Genomic DNA, 22,500 nt, shown 5'->3' with positions numbered 1-22,500 from the left:
TTATCATTATTATTAATATTATTATTATTATTATCATCATCATCATTATCATCATCTGTCATGGGTTTACGACAATAATTGCATCACACTAAATGACACAACATGACACACAATTTGAACACAGGAGCATACATTGTGACAAATCGCCCCTACCTACCAACATTAAAATCATAATCTAGCTACATTAGTAAGTATGAAACCTATCATGAAGTGCGTCATTTCAACCTCTAAGTATCTATACATTTACAAGGGATGATTAAATTAAATGATAGTTGTGACAGTTCAAGTACAGGAAATCTAGACAAATTCAAATACTCTCTCTCTCTCTCTCTCTCTCTCTCTCTCTCTCTCTCTCTCTCTCTCTCTCTCTCTCTCTCTCTCTCTCTCTCTCTCTCTCTCTCTCTCAAGATTTCTAATGTTTTCTCATTTTTTTTAAAAAAAAGATTTTTTATTATTTACCAGCAGCGCACGAACGAAAAGCGATTTAGAGATGGTGTATACATCGTGGGACAGCGTTGTTCTTTACTTCGTACCCAAAAGGTACCGAGTTCGAATACCCGCTGCGTTGTGTGGCCTTGAGCAAGTCACCTCGCTTTAGCTCAGTTTGCGGCGCTGCAATTCAGCTGACGCCTGGGTTATTCCAGTCTTACTTTGGAATAGACCCTAATGAAAAATTTCACCTTTGGGATGAATAAATGGAATTTTATTTATTTTATTTATTTATCGTAGCACTCTCGTACTAGTACCGACTCGTCATTCGTCGTTTATTGTGTATTCGATTAATCCCTAAAAGAGATCGTAATCGGGGCATTTTTATCAACAACAGCGACAACAACGACGGCAATAATAACATATAAACAGTAAGACTAGAACGCCACTAAAAAAGAAAAAGGAAAAAGCTAAGAAGAAGAAAAAAAACTTATCGAGAAATAACACAGTGAAACAACACTGACAGTAATTACGTAATAATTTACCACTGCTATGATTGCAAGTACGAGTACGAGCAGTGAGTCATCGAATGGCGTCCCGTCCCTGTGGTGTTTCGCATTATTTGATGTTGCGTTATAATAAATGTAAAATTTGCTACATCCAGCAGCTCAAGTGAGAGTACAAGTGCAGTGCAAGAATTTACAGTGGAATCCTGATAAATCAAACACCGCCAGATCAGAAACATTAGTTGACTTTAAGCAATGCAAAGTTTATCCATTATTGTCAATGGAACACACTTATATAAAGAACCAAAAAAATTGGGACCAATAAGAGGTAATGGGTGTTGACTTTACGCGGATTCCACAGTTTTTCATCTTATAGAGAGTTCGAAGTTGACGTCACTCGGGTCTTTGCTATTGTTTTTTGCCATCCAGGTTTATGAGTAATTCTCACTAAACGGTAGACTATAACCGTTCATGGTTTTTGTTTTTGTTTTTGAGGGTTTTACGGCGCTTGCAACACATTAAGGTCATATCAGCGCCAGTAAAAAGGAAGAAATGGGATAGTAAAAAGTTATAGAATTCAATTAAAGCACCCAAGAAAAGGTAAGACAATGGGGAATTTGTTCAAATAGGAAACAGATGTAGATTCCAAGAGCACACCATCAAAGTACTTAGGTTGAGATCACCTAAAAGTCTCATCCAGACACAAGCACAGGTCCCCACTAAGAGGAATACACTCAAATGTTAACAAATCAAATATAACATGTAAATAAAACATAATACAGTACATAACATAGAGATGATTTACAAGGAAAAAAATATCATCTCCCAAAGCAATAACTATACATTCGACTGTTTCCCTCTCAACCAAGGACTCCGACCAAGGTTAGGACAAAACCAAGCAATCTCACTCCAAGACAAAGACAGAAAGCAAGTTGGAAAACAGATATAAGGGGATAGAAGACACAGTATGTACCTCCCTGCCCGCTATGGGAGGTCAGGATCCCCACCCAGTCCGTTCATGGTTACCCACAGTTCTATGTGTTGGTCCGTTATATACTTCCGGATGGCAATTTTGTGAGCTTCTTAGATTCTTAGTCAAGAGCATACTATCTATATAATTTGAAGTAAAAACTCCCTGGCCAAATTGAAAAAGGAATGTTGACAAAGTAGGGCGGTTACCGAAGTGTATTTATTTACAGGTCATTGTTTTGTTTTTGTTTTTAAGGGTTTTACGGCGCTTGCAACACATTAAGGTCATATCAGCGCCAGCAAAAAGGAAGAAAATGGGATAGTAAAAAGTTCTAGAATTACAATTAAAGCACCCAAGAAAAGGTAAGACAAAGGGGAATTTGTTCAAATAGGAAATAAATGCAGATTCCAAGAGCACACTAGTGTGTGTGTTTGTGTGTGTGTTTATTTTGTTTTTATGAGTTTCACGGCGCCCAGAAACGATTAGTAATAGGTCATTTCAACGCCTCAAGTAAAAAGGAAGATAATAGTATAGAGGAAAACTCGTAGCACCAAAGAAAAAGCAAGACAAAGGGAACTTCATCAAATAGAGAACAGAAGATTCCACGGGCATTCATCGATGCCAAACAGGCACAATAAAAAGGATTTCGTTAGAAGGATATCTACACTTAATATGAAACAATCAAAATGTATAACTTATTACATTTCAGAGAGATGATTTACAAGGAAAAAATGTCATCTCTCAAAAAAACAAACAAACAAAAAACAAGTACTATAGGTTTGACTATCACACTCCCAGTTAAGGATCGCCGCCAAAAATAGGAGGATGAGAAAAAAAACGAGCAATCTCTATCCGGAACAAAGACAAAGAGCAACATGGAAAGGGAATAAAACATATTATGGGGGACAGAAGACACAACAAGTTACCTCTCCGCCCACCACGTGTGTGTGTGTGTGTGTGTGTGTGTGTGTTGTGTGTGTGTATGTGCCTATCTGTCTTGTCTGTCAATCAATTATTAATTATGCTTTTATCAATTCATCAGATTAACGTTGAAACAAAAATACGATGCATGGACGCCCCCCCCCCCCCCCCCCCCCCCCCCCCCCCCCCCCCCGCACACAGTGCGAAAAACACAATTGTACAGCGCATGACGCATACAGAGATAGATGGAGTATGAGAGAGAGAGAGAGAGAGAGAGAGAGAGAGAGAGAGAAAGAGAGAGAGAGAGAGAGAGAGAGAGAGAGAGAGACCACTTAGTGGGAAAAGCGTCTGATGTCGCTTTATTTGTTATTTTTCCGACACTGACAGCCAATAATTGGGTGTCCGGGTTGGTAAAATCCAGTAGAAAATGTGTCAAGAGTCGATCGTATCCGCCGGGTAGCAAACCACAGTAACTGTCCGGTTCACTTTAACTCTACAAATATCGGGATACCGCGAATTGGGGTAACTTTGGGATAATTGCCTCTGTAAATTTGGAGCATTTTGAGTCATCTCAGCATTGTTGTAGTTATTTATCAAGTTAAATGACTTTTTAATCAAATGAAATAATTACCACAAAACTAAATACAGTATACTCTACTAATTGTTCCAATATTAAAGAGGCAAAGTTTCCCCTTAAGGCAAAGTTACCCCTGTTGACAGTAATCCGTGTTGACGCCAAGATATGGAGGGGGGGGGGGGAATCAGGTGTATATTATTACACTTTTTGACCTTTGTGCGGCAAAACTATCACTATCAGACAGGAAATGACCTTTAGTAAATGACAGCCACGAATGTTAACAAAATACATAAATAAATAAATAAATAAATAACAATTATATTAACCAAAATCCCAACTCAACGAAATCGGCGTTTTATTAGATTCTCTACCACTACCACATAACGTCCCATGTACAGTTGCACACGATAGCGTGTTGTTATAATAATCAAATCATCTTGATTGGTTGAAATATGAGATGTACGCGGAAGAAGATAACATATTGTGTTGTGGAGTGAGTGAGTGTAATTATGCATATATAATTATTAATTACAGGGTAGCGCGTGTTTAATTGAATGAGATTTTTTTTTGATTGTTTTTTTTTTTTTTGTGTGTTTCTTTTTCTTTGTTGTTTGTTGTTTTGTTGCTTTTTGTTTTTGTTTTTTAATTTGTCTTTTGTTTTGTTTTATTCATATCTTATTTTTCGTGAGCTTACATATAGGCCAATATCCACTAAATGTGCGCAAAGCACTTTACAAGGGGGCCCAAGTCAATAGCAACATTTGCTAGGACAAAACATGACACCTATAATGACGCTCCGCTCTCTTCCAATTTTTTTTTCAATCGAGACAACGCTATGTTACATGCCTGGTAGGTACACATTTTAAACAGGAGTACGATGAAAGAATGTGATGAGTATACAGCGTTTTCCGAGGACTCAGAGCTAGTAACAGTAGTAGTAGAGCATCCTGCCTCGGGATTCGAGCCTGGCACCTACTGGTCAGAAGCTGAATGTCTTACCCATGCCTCTGGTCATACAAGTACAAGACCACAAAACCGCTTAAACCGTGTAGTGATTTTGTTTTGTTTTGTTTGGAGGGGGGGGGGGTTGTTTAATTTGTTGGGTTTTGTTTTTTTAATTTATTTTATTTTAATTGTTATTCCATTTCAACAGGGACGTGGCAATGATAGGCAATTATGTGACGGAAGGTCATGGGCCTTTCAACGGGAAGGAGGTGGTGTTTTCGAAGGACAATGAAATTGTGAATATTATTACTAGAAACTATCTTATCCCAAACTCTTCTACCATCACCTGTTTGTTTTTAATTCAATATCACACTATCGTTGTTTTTTGTTTTGTTTTTATTATTTTTTTTGTTTTGTTTTGTTTTGTTTTTTTGTTGTTTTTTTTTTTTTTTTTTTTTTTGGGGGGGGGGGGGGGTTATGTTTTGTTTGATTCCTGTATTGGTTTTGTTGACGTGTTTTGTTTTGCTTTTGTTTTGTTTTTTAAGTTTATATATTTTCAATTGTTTCGTTTTGTTTTGTTCGTTTTATTTTTTATCGAGACCGCAAGTCGTGAGGCAATTAGATTCTCATAATATAGTATATTGACATATTAAAACTGTTTACGCTACACGTTGGTTTGTGTATTGGCAAAATTGGTTTGCGCGACATCACTGGCATTTAGCTAAGACAAACACCATCAATACAAAATGCGATGATCAGGTATCATATAGTAAAACATTTTGTGATGGCACATTGCCATACCTGTCTTTAGTAGTACTCGCCTGGCACTCGAAGCAATCAGTCACTCAACACTTTAACACAGGCGATTGATGAAATATGCACGGTGTCAAAATTCAATTCTCTCATCCCTTTGTCAAAAAATGGAGATCAATACTCATAAACCATGGGGCCGATTGCTTCGGGTGACAAGCAAGTAACATGGACATTGTTCAATAGAAGTAATGAAATTGACGTCACTCCGGCCTTGATATTGTTTTTAGACTTCAGACAGTAATTTAATGATTAGTTCTCACTCAATCATACCAATCAAGACTATAAATTATAAACGTTCAAGGTTACAAATAGTTTTGTCAGTAAGTAAATTCTATCCGGCTGGCGGATATTATGCCGAAATGCATAGCATCAATAACAATACGGTTGAGAATGTAAAAAAAAAAAAAAACACACAAAAAACAAAACAAAAAACGCTTTTTCACACTAATGTGTTAAAGTTACAAGAAGTTGGCTGTTTACATTCCTGTGTTAAAGTGAATTACTCCTCCTACTTCTAATATTTACTTTAAGAATACGTGAATCCGCCCGTCCCTTTTGTTGTAAATGTTTGAACAAATTATTCAAAACATGCTGAAGTGAATCTTTCAACATCAATGTTTAATATCAATGCAAACAATAGTGTAAGGTAGTAAAATATAATAAGCACCCCCGTCATTTGGGATGGAAGTCAGTTTTGATAAAATTGAGGTTAAAGTTTGGATTCAGCTATATAGAGATGATACAAAATATAAAAATGTATTATTGAGATAGGTGAATTATATTATATTTGTAATTAAAATAATTCGTGAATCATAAAAATGTGACATACAGTAAGTGACAGACCTGGCCAAAAAAAATTAAATGAAAAAGACGGTCATTTTCTTTTCCAATAAAACAAGCAAAAAATTTAAAAGATAGTTACTTCCTTTTTTAAAAAATTTTAATCCAAAAACGGGTGATATATGAAATATCACTTTTCGATGCTTAAGATAAGGTTGTGTGGCTTAGATTGGTCACCTTCTATCCATATCTGTGTAAAATAACTTTTACAAATTTCTCACTCAAGATTTGATTTTAAAAACCCGAATCCGGATGAAATTAAAATCTGACTTTGGCTAAATTTTTGGTCTTTCAAAAATCTGAATGTACCGATGAAGTCAGTTAAGTTTAAGTGGTAGTAAGTAGTAGATGTTTGTTTTTGTTTTTTTGTTTTGTTTTTTTTTAAGGGTTTTACGGCGCTTGCAACACATTTAGGTTATATCAGCGCCAGTAAAAAGGAAGAAAATGGGATAGTAAAAAGTTCTAGAATTACAATTGAAGCATCCAAGAGAAAGCAAGACATAGGGAAACTGGGAACAAATAGGGATCAGATGTAGATTCCAAGAGCATAATATCACCAATGTAGTTAGTTTGAGATCACCTATAAGTCTCATCCGGACACAAGAACAAAGTCCAACCAAGAGGAATACACTCAAATGCTTACAGTATACATTAAAAATAAACAAGTATACTAATAAATAACAGAGAGATGATTTACAAGGAAAGAAATATCTCCCAAAACAATAACTATGCATTTGACTGTTTCCCTCCCAGAGGACCCCGACCAGGGCCAGGAAAAAAACTAAGTAATCTCATTCCAAGACAAAGACAGAAAGCATGTTGGAAAACAGATATAAGGGGATAGAAGACACAGCAAAGTACCTCCCTGCCCACTATGGGAGGTCAGGATCCCCACCCAGTAGTAGTAGATGTGTGCATTGAAATGTACTATGTATCTGAATAGGCAAAGTCACCAACATCAGTTTTGTTGTATTCAATAGGATTCAATAAGGTCTGGAGTAACATCCGGCCAGAAACGAGCAGCTTGGTTCTAAACAAAGAACATCGGTACTTTTTATTCTTCATGCTGGCAAGAACTTTTTTTAACATGTAATGTGATCAGAATGTATAAAAGTCAAAACATGATCAGATTTATAATGTTTTCTCCTCTGGATACACTTTTATGCTCGTCGGAGAAGTATTTCATAAGGGCGTCCACCATTGTTCCGATAGTTTAGAACCAGTTACCAAGTTACTATGCGTCATTACGAGGGAAGTGACGTCACGACTGTTGAAGCCTATTTGTCTGATGTGTGTTGTGAATTTTATCATTCCAGTAAAACCTACTTATAACTAGATAGTTAAAAGTTTAAAAGCGCTTGTGACGCTTACTTTTAAGGCGGTTTCGACTCAAAGAAAATGAAGATGGTAGACAACGAAAATGAAGATGGTAGACAACCGATCGACAATATATAAAAAGTTCAGTTCCTGTTGGCCAGGAGTTTACCAAGAAAAAGGAAGACAAAGGGAAATCGCTAACAAGTACAAATCTCAGAAGCAATCTACGCCTGTGCCCAGCCTAAGGCCACCCAAAGACTCGCACAGATGGGATCTTCGCGTAGAGAGAGGAACTCAAATGGTTGGTCAGATAGTTCCTCAGCCTTAGCATCTTCTAAGGGAAATGCGCCCCACCCACTCCCAGCATAGTGGTTTTAAACATCACATATTTTAGTGTACCAACGTCAGCAATTACATTATTAACAATTAACATTAGCAAACACAATCATCCATGAATTAGACTATAAATACGGGATAAATATTTCCAAGTAACAATTTTATTCAATATTATAAAAGAATTAATATTCAACGTCATCATTATCTTTTCACATCATTGAAAGTTGGGCAAAATCATATTTTTATCAATTCTTCACATCCAATCTGACAGTTTCTATATTCATGCCTTAGACGTGATAAACAAAAATTGTAGGGTAACATATTATTATTCAGCAATGATGATGATGATGATGATGATGATGATGATGATAATAATAGTAATAGTAAATAGTAAATAATAACAATGATGATAATAATAATAATAATAATAATAATAATAATAATAATAATAATAATAATAATAATAATAATAATAATAATAATAATAATAATAATAATAATAGTAATATAATAATAATAATAATAATAAGAAGAAGAAGAAGAAGAAGAAGAAGAAGAAGAAGAAGAAGAAGAAGAAGAAGAAGAAGAAGAAGAAGAAGAAGAAGAAGAAGAAGAAGAAGAAGAAGAAGAAGAAGAAGAATGTTGATGATGATGATGATGATGATGAGGAGGAGGAGGAGGAGGAGGAGGAGGAGGAGGAGGAGGAGGAGGAGGAGGAGGAGGAGGAGGAGGAGGAGGAGGAGGAGGAGGAGGATCATGATGGTGATGGTGATGATGATGATGATATGGGGGATGAGATGGTAATTTGAAGGGCGGGGGAGAAAGATGAGAAGATGACGAGGAGGTAAGGTGATCGGGGAAGAGGGAGGAAAAGGGGGCGTAACTCCAACCTAAATCATGCTATAAACAAGGTTTGGATCGACATTTTCATTTTTGAAGAAAAAAATATATAAAATCGCAAGATAATTTCTTATTATATTTTTTTTTGTTTTATATAAGGTAAAAAAAAAAAAAAAAAAGGCAAATGATGGAGAGGATTAGAGATCGAAAAGAAGGGAACCGCCATCTCAATCCAATACATTGCATCTTATTGACTTTGACAAAAGACATTCGTTACTGAGTGGGCGGCGGGTGGTGTAGAAGTTAGAGACCATAATAGTGAGTTTAAATGAAACAAAATAAGAAAAACAGAAGAAAAAAAAAAACATGAAAGAAAGAAAGAAATAAAGGTAAGAAAGAAAATTTAGAATAAACTCTAGACTTACACTGACAAAACACAATTTTACCTTTTGATCAGAAAACTTTTTCATACCTCAATCAGTCTAAATGTCCCTCATCTTTACAGAAATTCTTAAATCCGACACCTCTTCTTCTTCTTCTTTTAAGTCTCAGATTTAAGAAAACTTGACAAGTTGAAGGTCAATTAAATCGACCGGCAATGACGTTAATTGTTCAAGCCAAAATCTAAAAAGGCGTTTAGTCAGGGTATGGGAGAATTCCGGTTTTCTACCTCCCAGTCTCGCGCTCTATCACTAATGGGAATTGAAACATAAAAACGTTTTTGTTTTGTTGGGTTGTTTGTTTTTGTTTTGTTTTGTTTGTGTTTTTCAATACAATTCGCACCGTTTTTATTGCTGGTGAAAATGTTTCCTATCCGTAAAGTTTTCAAACCCGTCAGTTGAAATGACATTAATTTTAATAGTGAGTCTGTCTGCTTGATCATGCAGCTAAACTTGATTTAAGTTGGAATAAATTATATAGATAGAAAGGAAAACAATTTGGGATTTGCTTTGTTTTTGGCCCCCTGAAAAATGTTTGCAGTAGCTATTGCTATATATTTATTGCTTCTGAAGTCTCCACTTAGTTACCTTAGGTCGTTGTTTTGTTTTTGTATTTTTTTTTGTTTTTAACACTGGAAAGACATGTATATTTTTTTTAATGGTCAGAAAACTCGCCCTTCAAAAATTTATCGATTTAAATATCGTTAAATCGATCCATAATAGAAGGAAGAGTTTTCTGGCCAATTAAAAAAAAAAATACATGTCTTTCCAAAGAACGGCAGATCACTGGTTAAATCAAAGTCAGGAGGCGAAAGACAAATCGATAATTGTATTTCAGAAGATCTCTCTAACCCTTTAGCTAAGTTGATACCTAAACGAAAGCATGTATCGATAGTAATGCTGCCGTACTCTGGGAAAACACATATTTAAAAACTTGGCCAGAAAACTCGTCTATCAAATATTGATCGATTAAAATGACTCTCATTTTGGCAAAAACTCTCAAACCCGGAACTTCGTCGAAGTCCCGGGTTTGAGAGTTTTTGCCAAGATGAGAGTCATTTAATTAGAACGATATTTGAAGGACGACTTATCAGGCCAAATTTTAAAATATGGGTTTTTTCCAGAGTATGGCAGAATAGCTTCCGTGATCTTTACGACCAATTATGTTTAAGGTTAAAGTTAAAGATCACGTTCATATCAGTCAAGACGATTTCCAATAACTAAGTATTAGTCTCATAGCAGCACTCGTTTAAATGTAAAATATAACACCAGAAAGAAGAAAAGAAGTAAAAGTAATTGAGCTTGTCTTTCAATATCATATCATGACAGAATATTATACAGAAGCGGAGATATCAAAGTGTGAACTATTTATTAATTTCTCATATTTCTTTAAAGTCCAGTGACATACAATTACAATCAGGTACAAAAAAAAAATAAAAAAAGAAACAACACACCCGAAAGTACACAGCGTGTCCTTTGCTAGTCGATCGGCCAGAGAGTGTGAAAGAAGAACAGTGAAAGCTTTTAAATGCAGAACCTCTGAAGTCGCCACAATTTTGTATTTGATCCGCAATGTTCACAATGATGGTCATCAATAACTCCAAGATATTTATAATATCTAATATCTATGAAATAATCAAATTATATAAAAAAAATATTTCATTATGGTTCTGAATTATATCTTTAAAAATCATATGCCCAATATACGCTGTCGTCATCTAGGAGATTTTGCAATTTATCTCGACGTCCATGCAAATCAGCAGGTATGTAATACACACAACCATTCACTACCACTCAAGTAAAACTCGGCTACAACTATCTCGGATATAGCGGGAACTCGGCTACCAAGGTTTTAAAATCTCCCCTTTTTTACAGCCACATAACTCTTATGGGTATAACGGGGTTTGGATACAACGAGGAATTTCTGAAAGTCCCGTATCCATCGTTGTAACTGAGTTTTACGGTCCCATCATCACATCATCAAATCACTCATCATTGCCAGCAATTATACACTACATTTATGGCATTCGTCAATACACACCAATGCATATATTCAATAAACACAAAAATAAACACACTGGTCCATCCATCAGCTAGCACTACGACCACGACCCAAACTTACCGCTATAAGCATCCGGTGGGTAGATAGGCGGAAACCCGCCAACCACGTGGGTATGGTGGTGAGTATGCACGTGTCTTTGAGTGGGTGGTGAGCTCGTATACTCCCGTGGCTGCTTCCCACCACCGCCACTGCTACTATTCCCACTGCTGCTACTGCTATTATTATCCTTAGAACCGGGTAATCCAGGAGATGACGACCTAGAGATGGCCGCGGGCGTAGGAATATTACCACTATCCATAGATCCGGATTTGGGGTGAGGAGCCGGAGATTGTATTCCAGATCCGGGCCTCCCAATTCCCTTTTCTTGAAGTTCGTGAATTTTGTGAACATGACTGGTATCCGGGTTTTTGAGACTATCTGCGGGGTCAATGTTAGGTGATTTTCCATCCCTCAGTTTGCCCTCGGGGTCGACCCCTGGGAGACGGAACCCTGCTTGAGAGGGGTGAAGGTATGGGCCGGAAGGAGTCCTGATTAGAGTACCCGGCGGGGTTGCCGCCCCTGCAAACCCGATGATGTGCGGGTTGAGGGAACGGTACATGGGATGGTTTGGGTCGACCTGAACGGGTCGGAAGGGATTGGTATAAAATGGGGAATAAGGAAAAGGGTGACCGGCCGCTATGGCTTCTGGGGGGATTGACGTTGGGGGCAATGACGATGAAGATGACGACGATGAAATCGCCGATGATGATGGTGTTGATGAAGACGGTAAAGATGATGGCGTTAGTGATCTAGTCGCTGATGACGGTAACGATGCTAAAGACGATGAAGGAGAGGCTGCAGGAAAAGGGCTCGGTGGAATGTTTAGAGGATTTGACTGACTAGGTGGTCTGGATCTAGAATCGTGAGAAGTTGCCGAAGATCTGAGAGGGTTACCAGGCTCCTCTTTGATGTCGAACCTTTTCACATCCAGGTTTCTGGAATCTGGTCTGGTTGGATCTTTGCCAGGTGCTACAATTTCTTTTTTTATCATATCCTGTGACAACATTTCACTTTGTTTAGGCCCGTCAGGTCTCCTACCAGAAAACCCCGCCATTCCTGGTGGATTTAGTCCCGATCCTCCACGCTTCTCCCCTTGTCTCTGGCTATTCTCAAATGCCTTCTTGTTTTGTTGTTGCTGATGATATAATTGTTGTACCCTGATAAAATCGTTTTGATGTTGCTGTTTTAGCAACTGAATATTCTGTTGTTGTTGATTTTGTTGTTGCTGCTGCTGCTGCTGTTGGTGGTGGTGGTGGTGAAGAGGGTGTTGCTGATGCATATCTTGCTGAGCTTCCATCTGGGATTTCAGCTCAATATTCTCTTTAAGAATTTGATGATTTTCACTCATTTTATCACGAAGAATTTGAGCCCGCTCATCTCCGACTTTTTTCCCATCCATTCCTGGGTCCAGACTAGTTCTCCCTTGAAGAGATCCAGGTTGTTGAGACCCTTTTGCCCCCATTTCATCACCCTTCCCCAAGGCCTCTTGTTGTTGCATGTGCTGGATCAGCCTTTTCTGCTGCTCTATAAGATTATGCCTGGCAATTGGATCGAGCTGAGCAGCATATGGATCAAACGCTGCTGTCTGGTTGAAAGGCATATTGTATCGGAATGGGACAGAACCAGCGGTCGTTAAGCCGTGTTGATGATAAAAATTCATTAGATTTTTCTGTTGCAGTTCAATTTCGTGAGGCTGAAGTGGTCGTTGTCCGTCCTTTTTCTCGGGATCTTCATTGGAACTAGAGGGGCGACTGTCATCAGAAGCCTCTTTCTTGATCTGTGTTTTAGGAAGACTGGGGGAAGCCATTTGAGAGTAATAATAGGAATACATGTTATTGAAATGCTGACCATCAGAACCTAAAGAATTTGAGCCGTTTGGAGGTCTGTCTCTTTTCATATCTTTTTTAGATGGGCTGTCATCGTGGGACGGCGAGTTGCTGTCATTGGCGTCTGAAATGTCAGAATACGCAGGACTGTGCACGTCATCATTTATCGGGGATTTCCTGTCCGGCACAGGAGTGGAAAGACTCAGGGAGGACGGCGGAAGGGCTGTGCGGTGACCTGGTATGGATGGAGAATCTGATATTGGATTCGTCGGGTCTTGTGTTGGTGGGAAAGGATTGGGGGTGGGTTTTAGGATTTCTTGGTGGGCCAGGGAGTGAAGATCTTTCGCCTCCATGATTTTGGACGGTGTCAAAGTTTCTTTAATCACAGGCGGCCTTTCATTTTTGGACAACGGGTCATCATGACCCATATTTCCTGCGGAGGATAGATTAAACCCGGGGCTATCGCCGTCTTTTTTCTTCTTGTTCTTTTTTGATTTGTCACCACGATTAAAATCAGTGAAATTTGAATTGCTATTGACATTGGAAAAGTCCCCTAAATTTTGCTTATTATTGACGGATTTCGCTGCTGTTGAAGACGTAAATTGCTGGTGATGTAACAAAGAACCATGAGGTGTATTCGATTGTTGTCCGGAAGCATATGAACCTGGTAATCCATGCATAACACCTGGACGGGAACCCGGAATGACGCCTTTTCCTTGTATAGCAGAAGACGATGAAGAAAGCGTTAAGGCGCTATTGTTACTATTATTGTTAGGCCCCATGGAAGATTGACCGATCGACGATGACATGAGGGGTAGCGTCTGAGCAGTTACCATACTAAGGGTAGAGTTTGCCTGAGAGATTATGGTCACTCCCCCTAGGCAACCTGTTGGAGAGATCTGATAAACCTGGGACGTTATGGGCGATTTCAGGGTGGTCATCACAGCTAGAGGGTTTGAATTGTTATTGCTTGTAGAGGAGGACAATGACGACGATAATGAAGTAGAAGATGAAAGTGAAACGTTGATGCTATTTACATTGGCATGATGAGGTGAAATATGGTTTATGTCACTGGGTATGTTGTCTGAAGGCACGAAAGGGTGAATGGACGCTGGAGAGATGTTGTTGCTGTCGGAAATGAGCACGTCGTGTTGTTTCTTACCAGGGCTATTCGTCGAGAACTGTGTAGAGGATGAGGAGGTGGAGGATGAAGTAGAGGTATCATTAGACGAGGGAAAAGCAGTTTTTGTTAGAACGACATGTGGATCATTCTTACTATTAACACTAACCTCGTACACACTGTTATTGTATTTTACGTTTTCTGTATTACTATTGTCTCTATTACTATCATCATTGTTATTTTCTACACGACTGGAAGGCTCGTTGCTATTTTCTTTATTGCTACTCGCCTTGGTGGCGATTACTTTCAGAGGAATGTCATCATCTTTTGCATCCAGGTCTTCGTCTTCATCCACTTTCTGCTGTTTTTCTTTCAATCTCTGCTTCTCCTTCGCTTTCATTCTCTCCGCCCTTTCAGACAATGTAGTCGCTTTCTCTTTCTTCTCCGATTTTTCATCTTCCTCTTCCTCTTCTTCCTCGTCATCTTTCTGATCATCAGTGGCTGATGATTTCCTGTGAGCGTGGGTTCGATGGTAACGAAGACCATTCATATGTTTATATTTTTTGTGGCAATTGGGCTCAGGGCACACGATATACCCGTCATTGGTTGGACTTTCAACCCCAGTTAACTCCCTGGAAGATGATCTAATCCTCTTAGACTTATCGTTCTGGATCTGCTCTACTTCATTTGAACGAGTGGCAGCCTTCCGCTTGTTGCTGTTGGATGTGGTGTCCGATTTTGCCGGACTGGGAGGAGCGGTAAAGTTGCTACAAGCTGAGTTAGCAGTTCCTCTACGGCCCTTTCGGAGACGCCTGTCAGGCATCCTCTCCGTGGAGGCAGTGGCAGCTTGTGTGGAATTCCGGCTCGTCCTCTTTCCCCGTCCCTTAGGCGTCCTGGACTCAAAATCGCTGACTGGGGAATCACAGCCGCTTGGTCTGTGGATGAAAAGGGGAAACCACGTCAAGATTATAAAATTGAAAACAAAATGTTGCCAAATCTCAAGAAATTTAATTTGAATTAACAATGCAATTACTTGTGTTGCCACCATCATAATCATCCACATCGTTGTCACCACATACAAACCGGCATTACTATAGTCACGACAACCATCATCAGCTCTACTCCTCCTCCTCCACCCTTCCTTCTCCTCCTCATGATTTACAAATACAATACACACACACACACACACACACACACACACACACACACACATAGTGTGTGTATTGTATTTGCCAAACATGAGGAGGAGAAGGAAGGGTGGAGGATATATATATATATATATATATATATATATATATATATATATATATATATATATATATATATATATATATATATATATATATATATATATATATATATATATATATATATATGGTGGATCGATGAATGGACCAATAGAAAAAATAAGCATTCTTTTCTCAATTAACCTGAGCAGAGAAAACAATATGTTTACAATGCGATTTTATAACTACTGCAAGATATACATGCACATAAACACTCACACACAGACAAAGAGAGATACACGGGAGATAGAGAGAGTGAGAGAGAGTCGCAGCGAGTAAGAGAAAGGTGGCACAGAGAGAGAGAGAGAGAGAGAGAGAGATCTAGAGAGGAGGGATAGAGATCTAGAGAGGAGGGATAGAGAGATAGATGGAGAGAGAGAAAGAGATAGAGAGAGAGGGGGAGAGAAAGAGAGAGGGAGAGAGAGAGGGAGAGAGAGAGGGAGATAGAGAGAGAGAGAGAGAGAGAGAGAGAGAGAGAGAGACGCGAAGATCGATAAAATGAATAGCCCGGCCATTTAAGTTTCACAAGAATCGTAGACAATCGGCAAGACATCATCAATTAATGCCAACTCGACGACGACGGCGACAATCAAAACATCTGCTCTGCCTTTTGATTTCGTGAAGTCTCATTTTCCATTTTCAATCATTATTGTAATTGATTTCAACATTCCTCCAGCTTCTCACCGTGTGATAGTGAAATAAATGGGATAGGGGGGGGGGGGGGCGATAGCAATTATTTTTTCTACTTACCTCCCTTTTGGCACACGTTAAACGTGTAACATTTTTCACCATTTTCTCCCTCTTCCCCCTCCCCCTCCCCCTCCCCGCGCCTTCTTGTCGTGCAAATTATTTTTGTAAATCGAATTTTAGGGACAATGGCGGAATGAAAAAAATTCAAAGAGTGAAAATCAGAATGGTTCCGCCAAAGCAGAAGGGTTGGCAGGTATGCAATTCACACGACATGCGTATGTCAATGTAATAATATAAGTTGAGGGGCGGGAAGGCAGTGAAAGGGTAAAGAGGGAGGAGGGGGGAGGGGCGGGGGGTAGTTGAATTCGTCACGATTTTAAAAACAAATAGTGTAGAAAGACAGATAGATATTGACAAACAAAAACGAAACACATTGGTGGATGAATCGTGATAATTGATGTTATCAAATTGCAATACGCCATTCCATTGACAGCAGTGATGATGGTGGTGCTCTGCCATATCATTTTTGTTTTTACTTTTTTTTTAAATTACTTGAAAAACACACGTTGGGTGACAAGTTCTCGTTAGTCTCTCGAACAGACTATAAACAATCAGAGTTATAGAAGAAACGGAGTTAACGTCATCAACTCTTTGCGATTACTTTTAGACAGCCTGCTAGTGATTCGTTCTCACTAAAGTATATCAACCAAGCTATAAAGTTACATACAGCTTTGTGTGTTACTGTTAGTATATATAATTCGGCAGGCGATGTTATGAGTATTATATCTAAACACATAGCATCAATAAAGAACGATATTAACGTCACTCAGTTCTTCGTTGTTTTTATACAGCCATTTTAATGATTAGTTCTCATTAAATTTTATCAGACTATAATAAATGTTAAAGTTATACACAGTTGTGTGTGTTGGTATGTTTCATTTGGCTGGCGGATCTTGTGAGTATTTTACCTAAACGCATAGCATCAATAGACAACAGACATACATGCTTGGTCACCTTATCACATTGTAATAAAGTCATACATCATAATTATGTCACTGATGGTGATGGTGGTCGTGTCGGAGATGAGTGATGATAAGTAAATGGTGAATGATGATGACAGGAGAGACGAGATGAAATGAAAATATGGTAAGCAATGACTTTTAATAGAAATCAGGAAGGACTGAGGATGAAGGGGTGGGGGGGGGGGGAGGGAGTGGTTGTTTCAGAAGAAGGATGTGGATGATGATGATGATGATGATGATGGTGGTGGTGGTGGTGGTGGTGGTGAAGAGGAGGAGGAAGCCGAGGAGGACGTGGACGAGGACGATGACAACGACGAGAAGGAAGAGGACGACGACGAGGTCGAAGAGGGGAGGGAATATAAAAAGGAAAAGAGGGAGGAGGAAAAGGAAAAGAGGGAGGAGGAAAAGGAAAAGAGGGAGGAGGAAAAGGAAAAGAGGGAGGAGGAAAAGGAAAAGAGGGAGGAGGAAAAGGAAAAGAGGGAGGAGGAAAAGGAAAAGAGGGAGGAGGAAAAGGAAAAGAGGGAGGAGGAAAAGGAAAAGAGGGAGGAGGAAAAGGAAAAGAGGGAGGAGGAAAAGGAAAAGAGGAAGGAGGAAAAGGAAAAGAGGGAGGAGGAAAAGGAAAAGAAAAAAAAGAGTAATTAAATTGATAGTACATGAATTAAATTCTAGATTGTCAATTTAAAGCACACACGAAAAGTAAGATAAAGGGGTATCGTACAAATAGGGAATAGATTTACATTCCAAGAGCATACTATCATTGTGCATAGTTTGAGATCGTCTAAAAGTGTCATCCAACCACAAGCACATGATCCCACTAGGAGGAAAAGACTCAAATGCTTACATTACATATTAAAAACAACAAATATAACAATACATAACAGAGAGACGATTTACAAGGGGGAAAAATATCATCCCCCAAAACTGTTTCCCTCTTACTTAGCCAAGGGAAAGGACAAATCCAAATAATCTCATTCCAAGACAATGACAAAATGCAAGTTGGAAAACAGATACAGACATTAAGTGACCTTTCTGCCAGCTATCGGAGATCAGGAACCCCATCCAGCCAGTGGAATGGTTTCCTTATTTTTTAAATATTTTTTGAAAAACAAATTCCAAACTAACAAGCTTACTACATTGCTGCTACACCACACTCAAACTCGATTCACACACGATAGGCGATAGACGATAGAGCTACACCACAGAAAGCTTAGTCCTAATCTACCACATGATGACAAACCGCCATTTTAAAAAAATAAATTATATTTTATTTTTTATTTTATTTTTTTTTTTGGGGGGGGGGGGAGAGAGAGAGAGAGAGAGAGAGAGAGAGAGAAAGAGAGAGAGAGAGAGAGATAGAGAGAGAAACGTTTCACTTCAAATATTAAGTGAATAATTATCTATTATGAAGTTCTCAACTTGTCGAAAATTCTTAAACTTATCAAGTAGGAAGAGACAACGTTGTTAACGGCCAGGTACTCATTTTACACCTGAGTACGGTGAGAGAATGAGAGTAAATATTATTTTCCAAGGACTCAACTATGCGCCGCTCATAGCGGGACTCGAACCCTGGACTTTCCTATCCGAAGGTGGGTGTCCTACCACTAGACCACATAGCTGCACAACGAAGTCGCAAGTTTGACATTTTTGACAAGTTGAGTGTCATGTTAAGCGATCGATGGAATTAAAAAGATTTATGGGAAAAAAAAAGCTGTTTTGTTATTGTTTGGCAGTAATCTGCAAAGATTGTATTGGAAATGGGACGATCGATACACACGCAATCCCACATAAGCCCTTCCATTCGATATGAGAACCACTTGGTTTGGACGAGAGGGAGAAATGGCGTGTGTGTGTGTGTGTGTGTGTGTGTGTGTGTGTGTGTGTGTGTGTGTGATGAGGGGAGGGTGGAAGTAGTTGGATGGAAAGAAGAAGGAAGTGGGGTGAGATGGAGGAATAGAAGAAATGAATACTGAAAGGCGTGATATGAACTGGTGGTGGGTAAGTGGGTTTATTGATTGACTGATTGATTGATCAGTCGATTGACTGATTGGTGAGTGAGTGAATGATGAACGGATGGATGGATGGGATGGATGGATGGAAGGATGGATGGATGGATGAGAGGATGGACAAGTGAGATGGATGGATGGATGGAGAGGACGGAAGAGTGAGATGGATGGATGAAGAGATGGAAGGTCGGATGGATGGAAAAATAATAGGGGACAGGCGTGATGGATGTATGTATGGATAGAAGAGAGAAAGAATGCATTGATGGACCAGTCTGTCAATGTAATTCATGAACAGTTCTTTATATATCTACTTATTCATATATTTATCGATTCATCTATTTATTTATGTATATATTTATCCTTTATTTATTTATTTATTTATTTGGTTGATTGAGTTATCATTTATTTATCTATCCATCCATCAATAAACCTAGTCTATTTATTCATCAATTTATTTACCATTATATAAATCTATATATTTATCTAATATGTCATTCATTCATTTATTTATTTATTTATTTATTTATCTATATATTTATTTGTATTAGTAGTTATTTATTAGTGCCTTTACTCTTCGATCTGGTTGTTATACAAGCTGTTCCTATAATTTATTAGTTTAAAAGCTTGCCCAAAATCAGCCAAGGTATTTAAAGGAAATTGAAATCGTTTCCACCATTTCAAGAAAGAAAAAAATCTTTTATTTTTATTGAGGTTTTATTTCATCTGTTTCTTGTGTACCTTTTAGCTATATAAAATAATGACACTATTTATTTCTAGGCTGATGACAGCTGATCAATAGTGTACTGATGAGTACCATCAGATTCAGGTCGGTTTGTGAATTAAATGAATAGTGAGGGGGGAATGTATGGGGTAGTGGTGAGGTTGGAGGGGATGGGGGAAGACAGACGGGTTGCTATCAGCTGTTTATCATCCTGGTTTATTGAATATCGTTATGATCGCGTGTTATTTGTGTATGCTGTGTTTGTGTATGTGCTTGTGTACGCGTGTGTGTTTGTATGTGTGTGTGTGTATTGGTATCGAATTGTGAAGAAACAATCACAGCTTTTTATCGTGATGATTGTAATCGTTTAAGCTGTTATTTTATTGGGTTGTGAGCGTTTTCTTTGGGGGGGGGGGGGGGCGGTGTGTGTATGTGTGTGTGTGTGTGTGTGCGTGCGTGCGCGCGTGTGTGTGTGTGTGTTGTGTGTGATTACGATTTAAGAGTGAATGTGTGTATATGAGTGATTGAGTGATTGAGTGAGTGAGTGGGTTAGTATGTGAGCGTGAGTGAGTGAGTGGGTGGGTGGTTGGGTGAGTCGGTGAGTGAGTGAGTGAATGAGTGAGTGAGTGCGCTAGTGATTGAGTGAGTGTGAGTGCTAGAAACAAAGAGACAACCAGACGGGAAGAAGAAAGGTGGATTTAAAGGCAGAGAGAAAGAACGCAGAGTCAGTGGGGGGGGGGGGGGGGGGGGAGTGAGACTGGGGAAGAGGATGTCAAGAGAAAGTTCTTGACATTACAAAAGTAATGCATATAATTACAACGTGAAAAGATCGCGAGTGTGGTAGTCCATATCAAACAAGGGCGTCCTCCATCCCCTGTTCATAATAGGATGAAAGATGGGGTGGGGGGTGGGGGGGGGGGGTGGAGTAGGGCGGGAACTGATGACTATCGATCACCGCGCAGCCATTCGCCCTGACAAAACACATTTTACATTAATGTTAGTTTCTTTTTCAAACTAAAATTTATAGTGTTTAATTAAGGTAACCCCAACTTGCCAAAATTCATTGAATCTTTTTAATTTTTAGAAATTATTCGCAGTCTCAGGGTTGAATTTTTTTTGGGGGGGCAAGTTGGGAGTCATCTTGGTTCATTGAAATTAAGGTAAAACATGTCTGGCCAAAATGAAAAATTAAATGTGTTTTGCCAGTGAACGCCATCGCAGTCCGCACTAATTACAAGATATGAAGTGAGTAGAAAAGTGCCAGAAGACAATAGAGAATAAAAAATTTTTTCGCGGCGGTGGTGGGGTTTGAACCTGCGACCTTATTGGTACGACAACTCCGCCTGGCAGGTGAGAGCGTGGCTCTACCGTGTGAGCTATCCACGAACACAAAAATATTCGTTTCAAACTCAAAGTCATTTCTAGATCCCTCTCTCACCCACTTCTTGAGACCGCCGATTCGTTCACCACCATCGCGAAGTAATGTTGACCAGCAGTTAAGCTTAATAGCCAATATTCTCATCACAAACATATAACATAGAAACGATTGAGACATTGAGTATGCTCCGGTGTATGGGGTGAATTTTTTAATTCAGAAAAGTGAGTGGAGCAGGCACTTATGTTGGTAACAACAAGATATGAAGTGAGTAGAAAAGTGCCAGAAGACAATAGAGAATAAAATTTTTTTTTTTTTTTAACTGCTGGTCAACATTAATTCGCGATGGTGGTGAACGAATCGGCGGTCTCAAGAAGTGGGTGAGAGAAGGAACTAGAAATGACTTTGAGTTTGAAACGAATATTTTTGTGTTCGTGGATAGCTCACACGGTAGAGCCACGCTCTCACCTGCCAGGCGGAGTTGTCGTACCAATAAGGTCGCAGGTTCAAACCCCACCACCGCCGCGAAAAAAATTTTTATTCTCTATTGTCTTCTGGCACTTTTCTACTCACTTCATATCTTGTTGTTACCAACATTAGTGCCTGCTCCACTCACTTTTCTGAATTAAAAAATTCACCCCATACACCGGAGCATACTCAATGTTCTCAATCGTTTCTATGTTATATGTTTGTGATGAGAATATTGGCTATTAAGCTTAACTGCTGGTCAACATTACTTCGCGATGGTGGTGAACGAATCGGCGGTCTCAAGAAGTGGGTGAGAGAGGGATCTAGAAATGACTGAGTTTGAAACGAATATTTTTGTGTTCGTGGATAGCTCACACGGTAGAGCCACGCTCTCACCTGCCAGGCGGAGTTGTCGTACCAATAAGGTCGCAGGTTCAAACCCCACCACCGCCGCGAAAAAAAATTTTTATTCTCTATTGTCTTCTGGCACTTTTCTACTCACTTCATATCTTGTTGTTACCAACATAAGTGCCTGCTCCACTCACTTTTCTGAATTAAAAAATCCGCACTAATTACTACTCTGCCATACAATGCCAAAACGCTTTTAGAAATTTGGCCAAAAAAAACAAACTTTCACTTCATATTCATATATATATCCATCGATTAGAATGGCCACTATAATATTATGGCCAAAGATTAGTAACCGAGAATTCAAAAAAGAGTCAGGTCTGAGACTTTTTTTTACAATTTGGGAGTGACCATAATGTGACGAAAAATAAATAACGCTAAAATGTGAAAAGTTCTTTTGGCATAGTAAGGTTGTACTGAACGTATTTTGCCGTGAATTAGAATCAATGAAATACGAGGCCTCGTAATAGTAATGAGTGGGTAGGTAGGTAGGTAGATACATAGATAGATAGATAGATAGATAGATATAGATAGAATGCGCTTGGC

At 38.9% G+C, this 22,500-nt stretch overlaps 1 protein-coding gene across 2 annotated transcripts in view; it reads right to left on the bottom strand.

Moving 5' to 3' along the window:
- Positions 1–22,500, bottom strand: part of LOC144964648 (uncharacterized) — a 103,152-nt gene that overhangs the window by 11,798 nt on the left and 68,854 nt on the right. For both annotated transcript variants that reach the window (XM_078899138.1, XM_078899139.1), the window contains one exon: positions 11,057–14,916. In XM_078899138.1, coding sequence (XP_078755264.1) covers positions 11,057–14,916 — 3,860 coding nt within the window. The remainder of the gene's footprint in view (positions 1–11,056; positions 14,917–22,500) is intronic.

The sequence above is a fragment of the Berghia stephanieae genome, chromosome 2 (genome assembly GCF_034508935.2).
Source record: "Berghia stephanieae isolate SIO BIC M18660-M18661 chromosome 2, UCSD_Bste_1.3, whole genome shotgun sequence".
Lineage (NCBI taxonomy): Eukaryota > Metazoa > Mollusca > Gastropoda > Nudibranchia > Aeolidiidae > Berghia > Berghia stephanieae.
The sequence above is the reverse complement of the archived record's forward strand: the minus strand, read 5'-3'. Positions and strand labels throughout refer to the sequence as shown.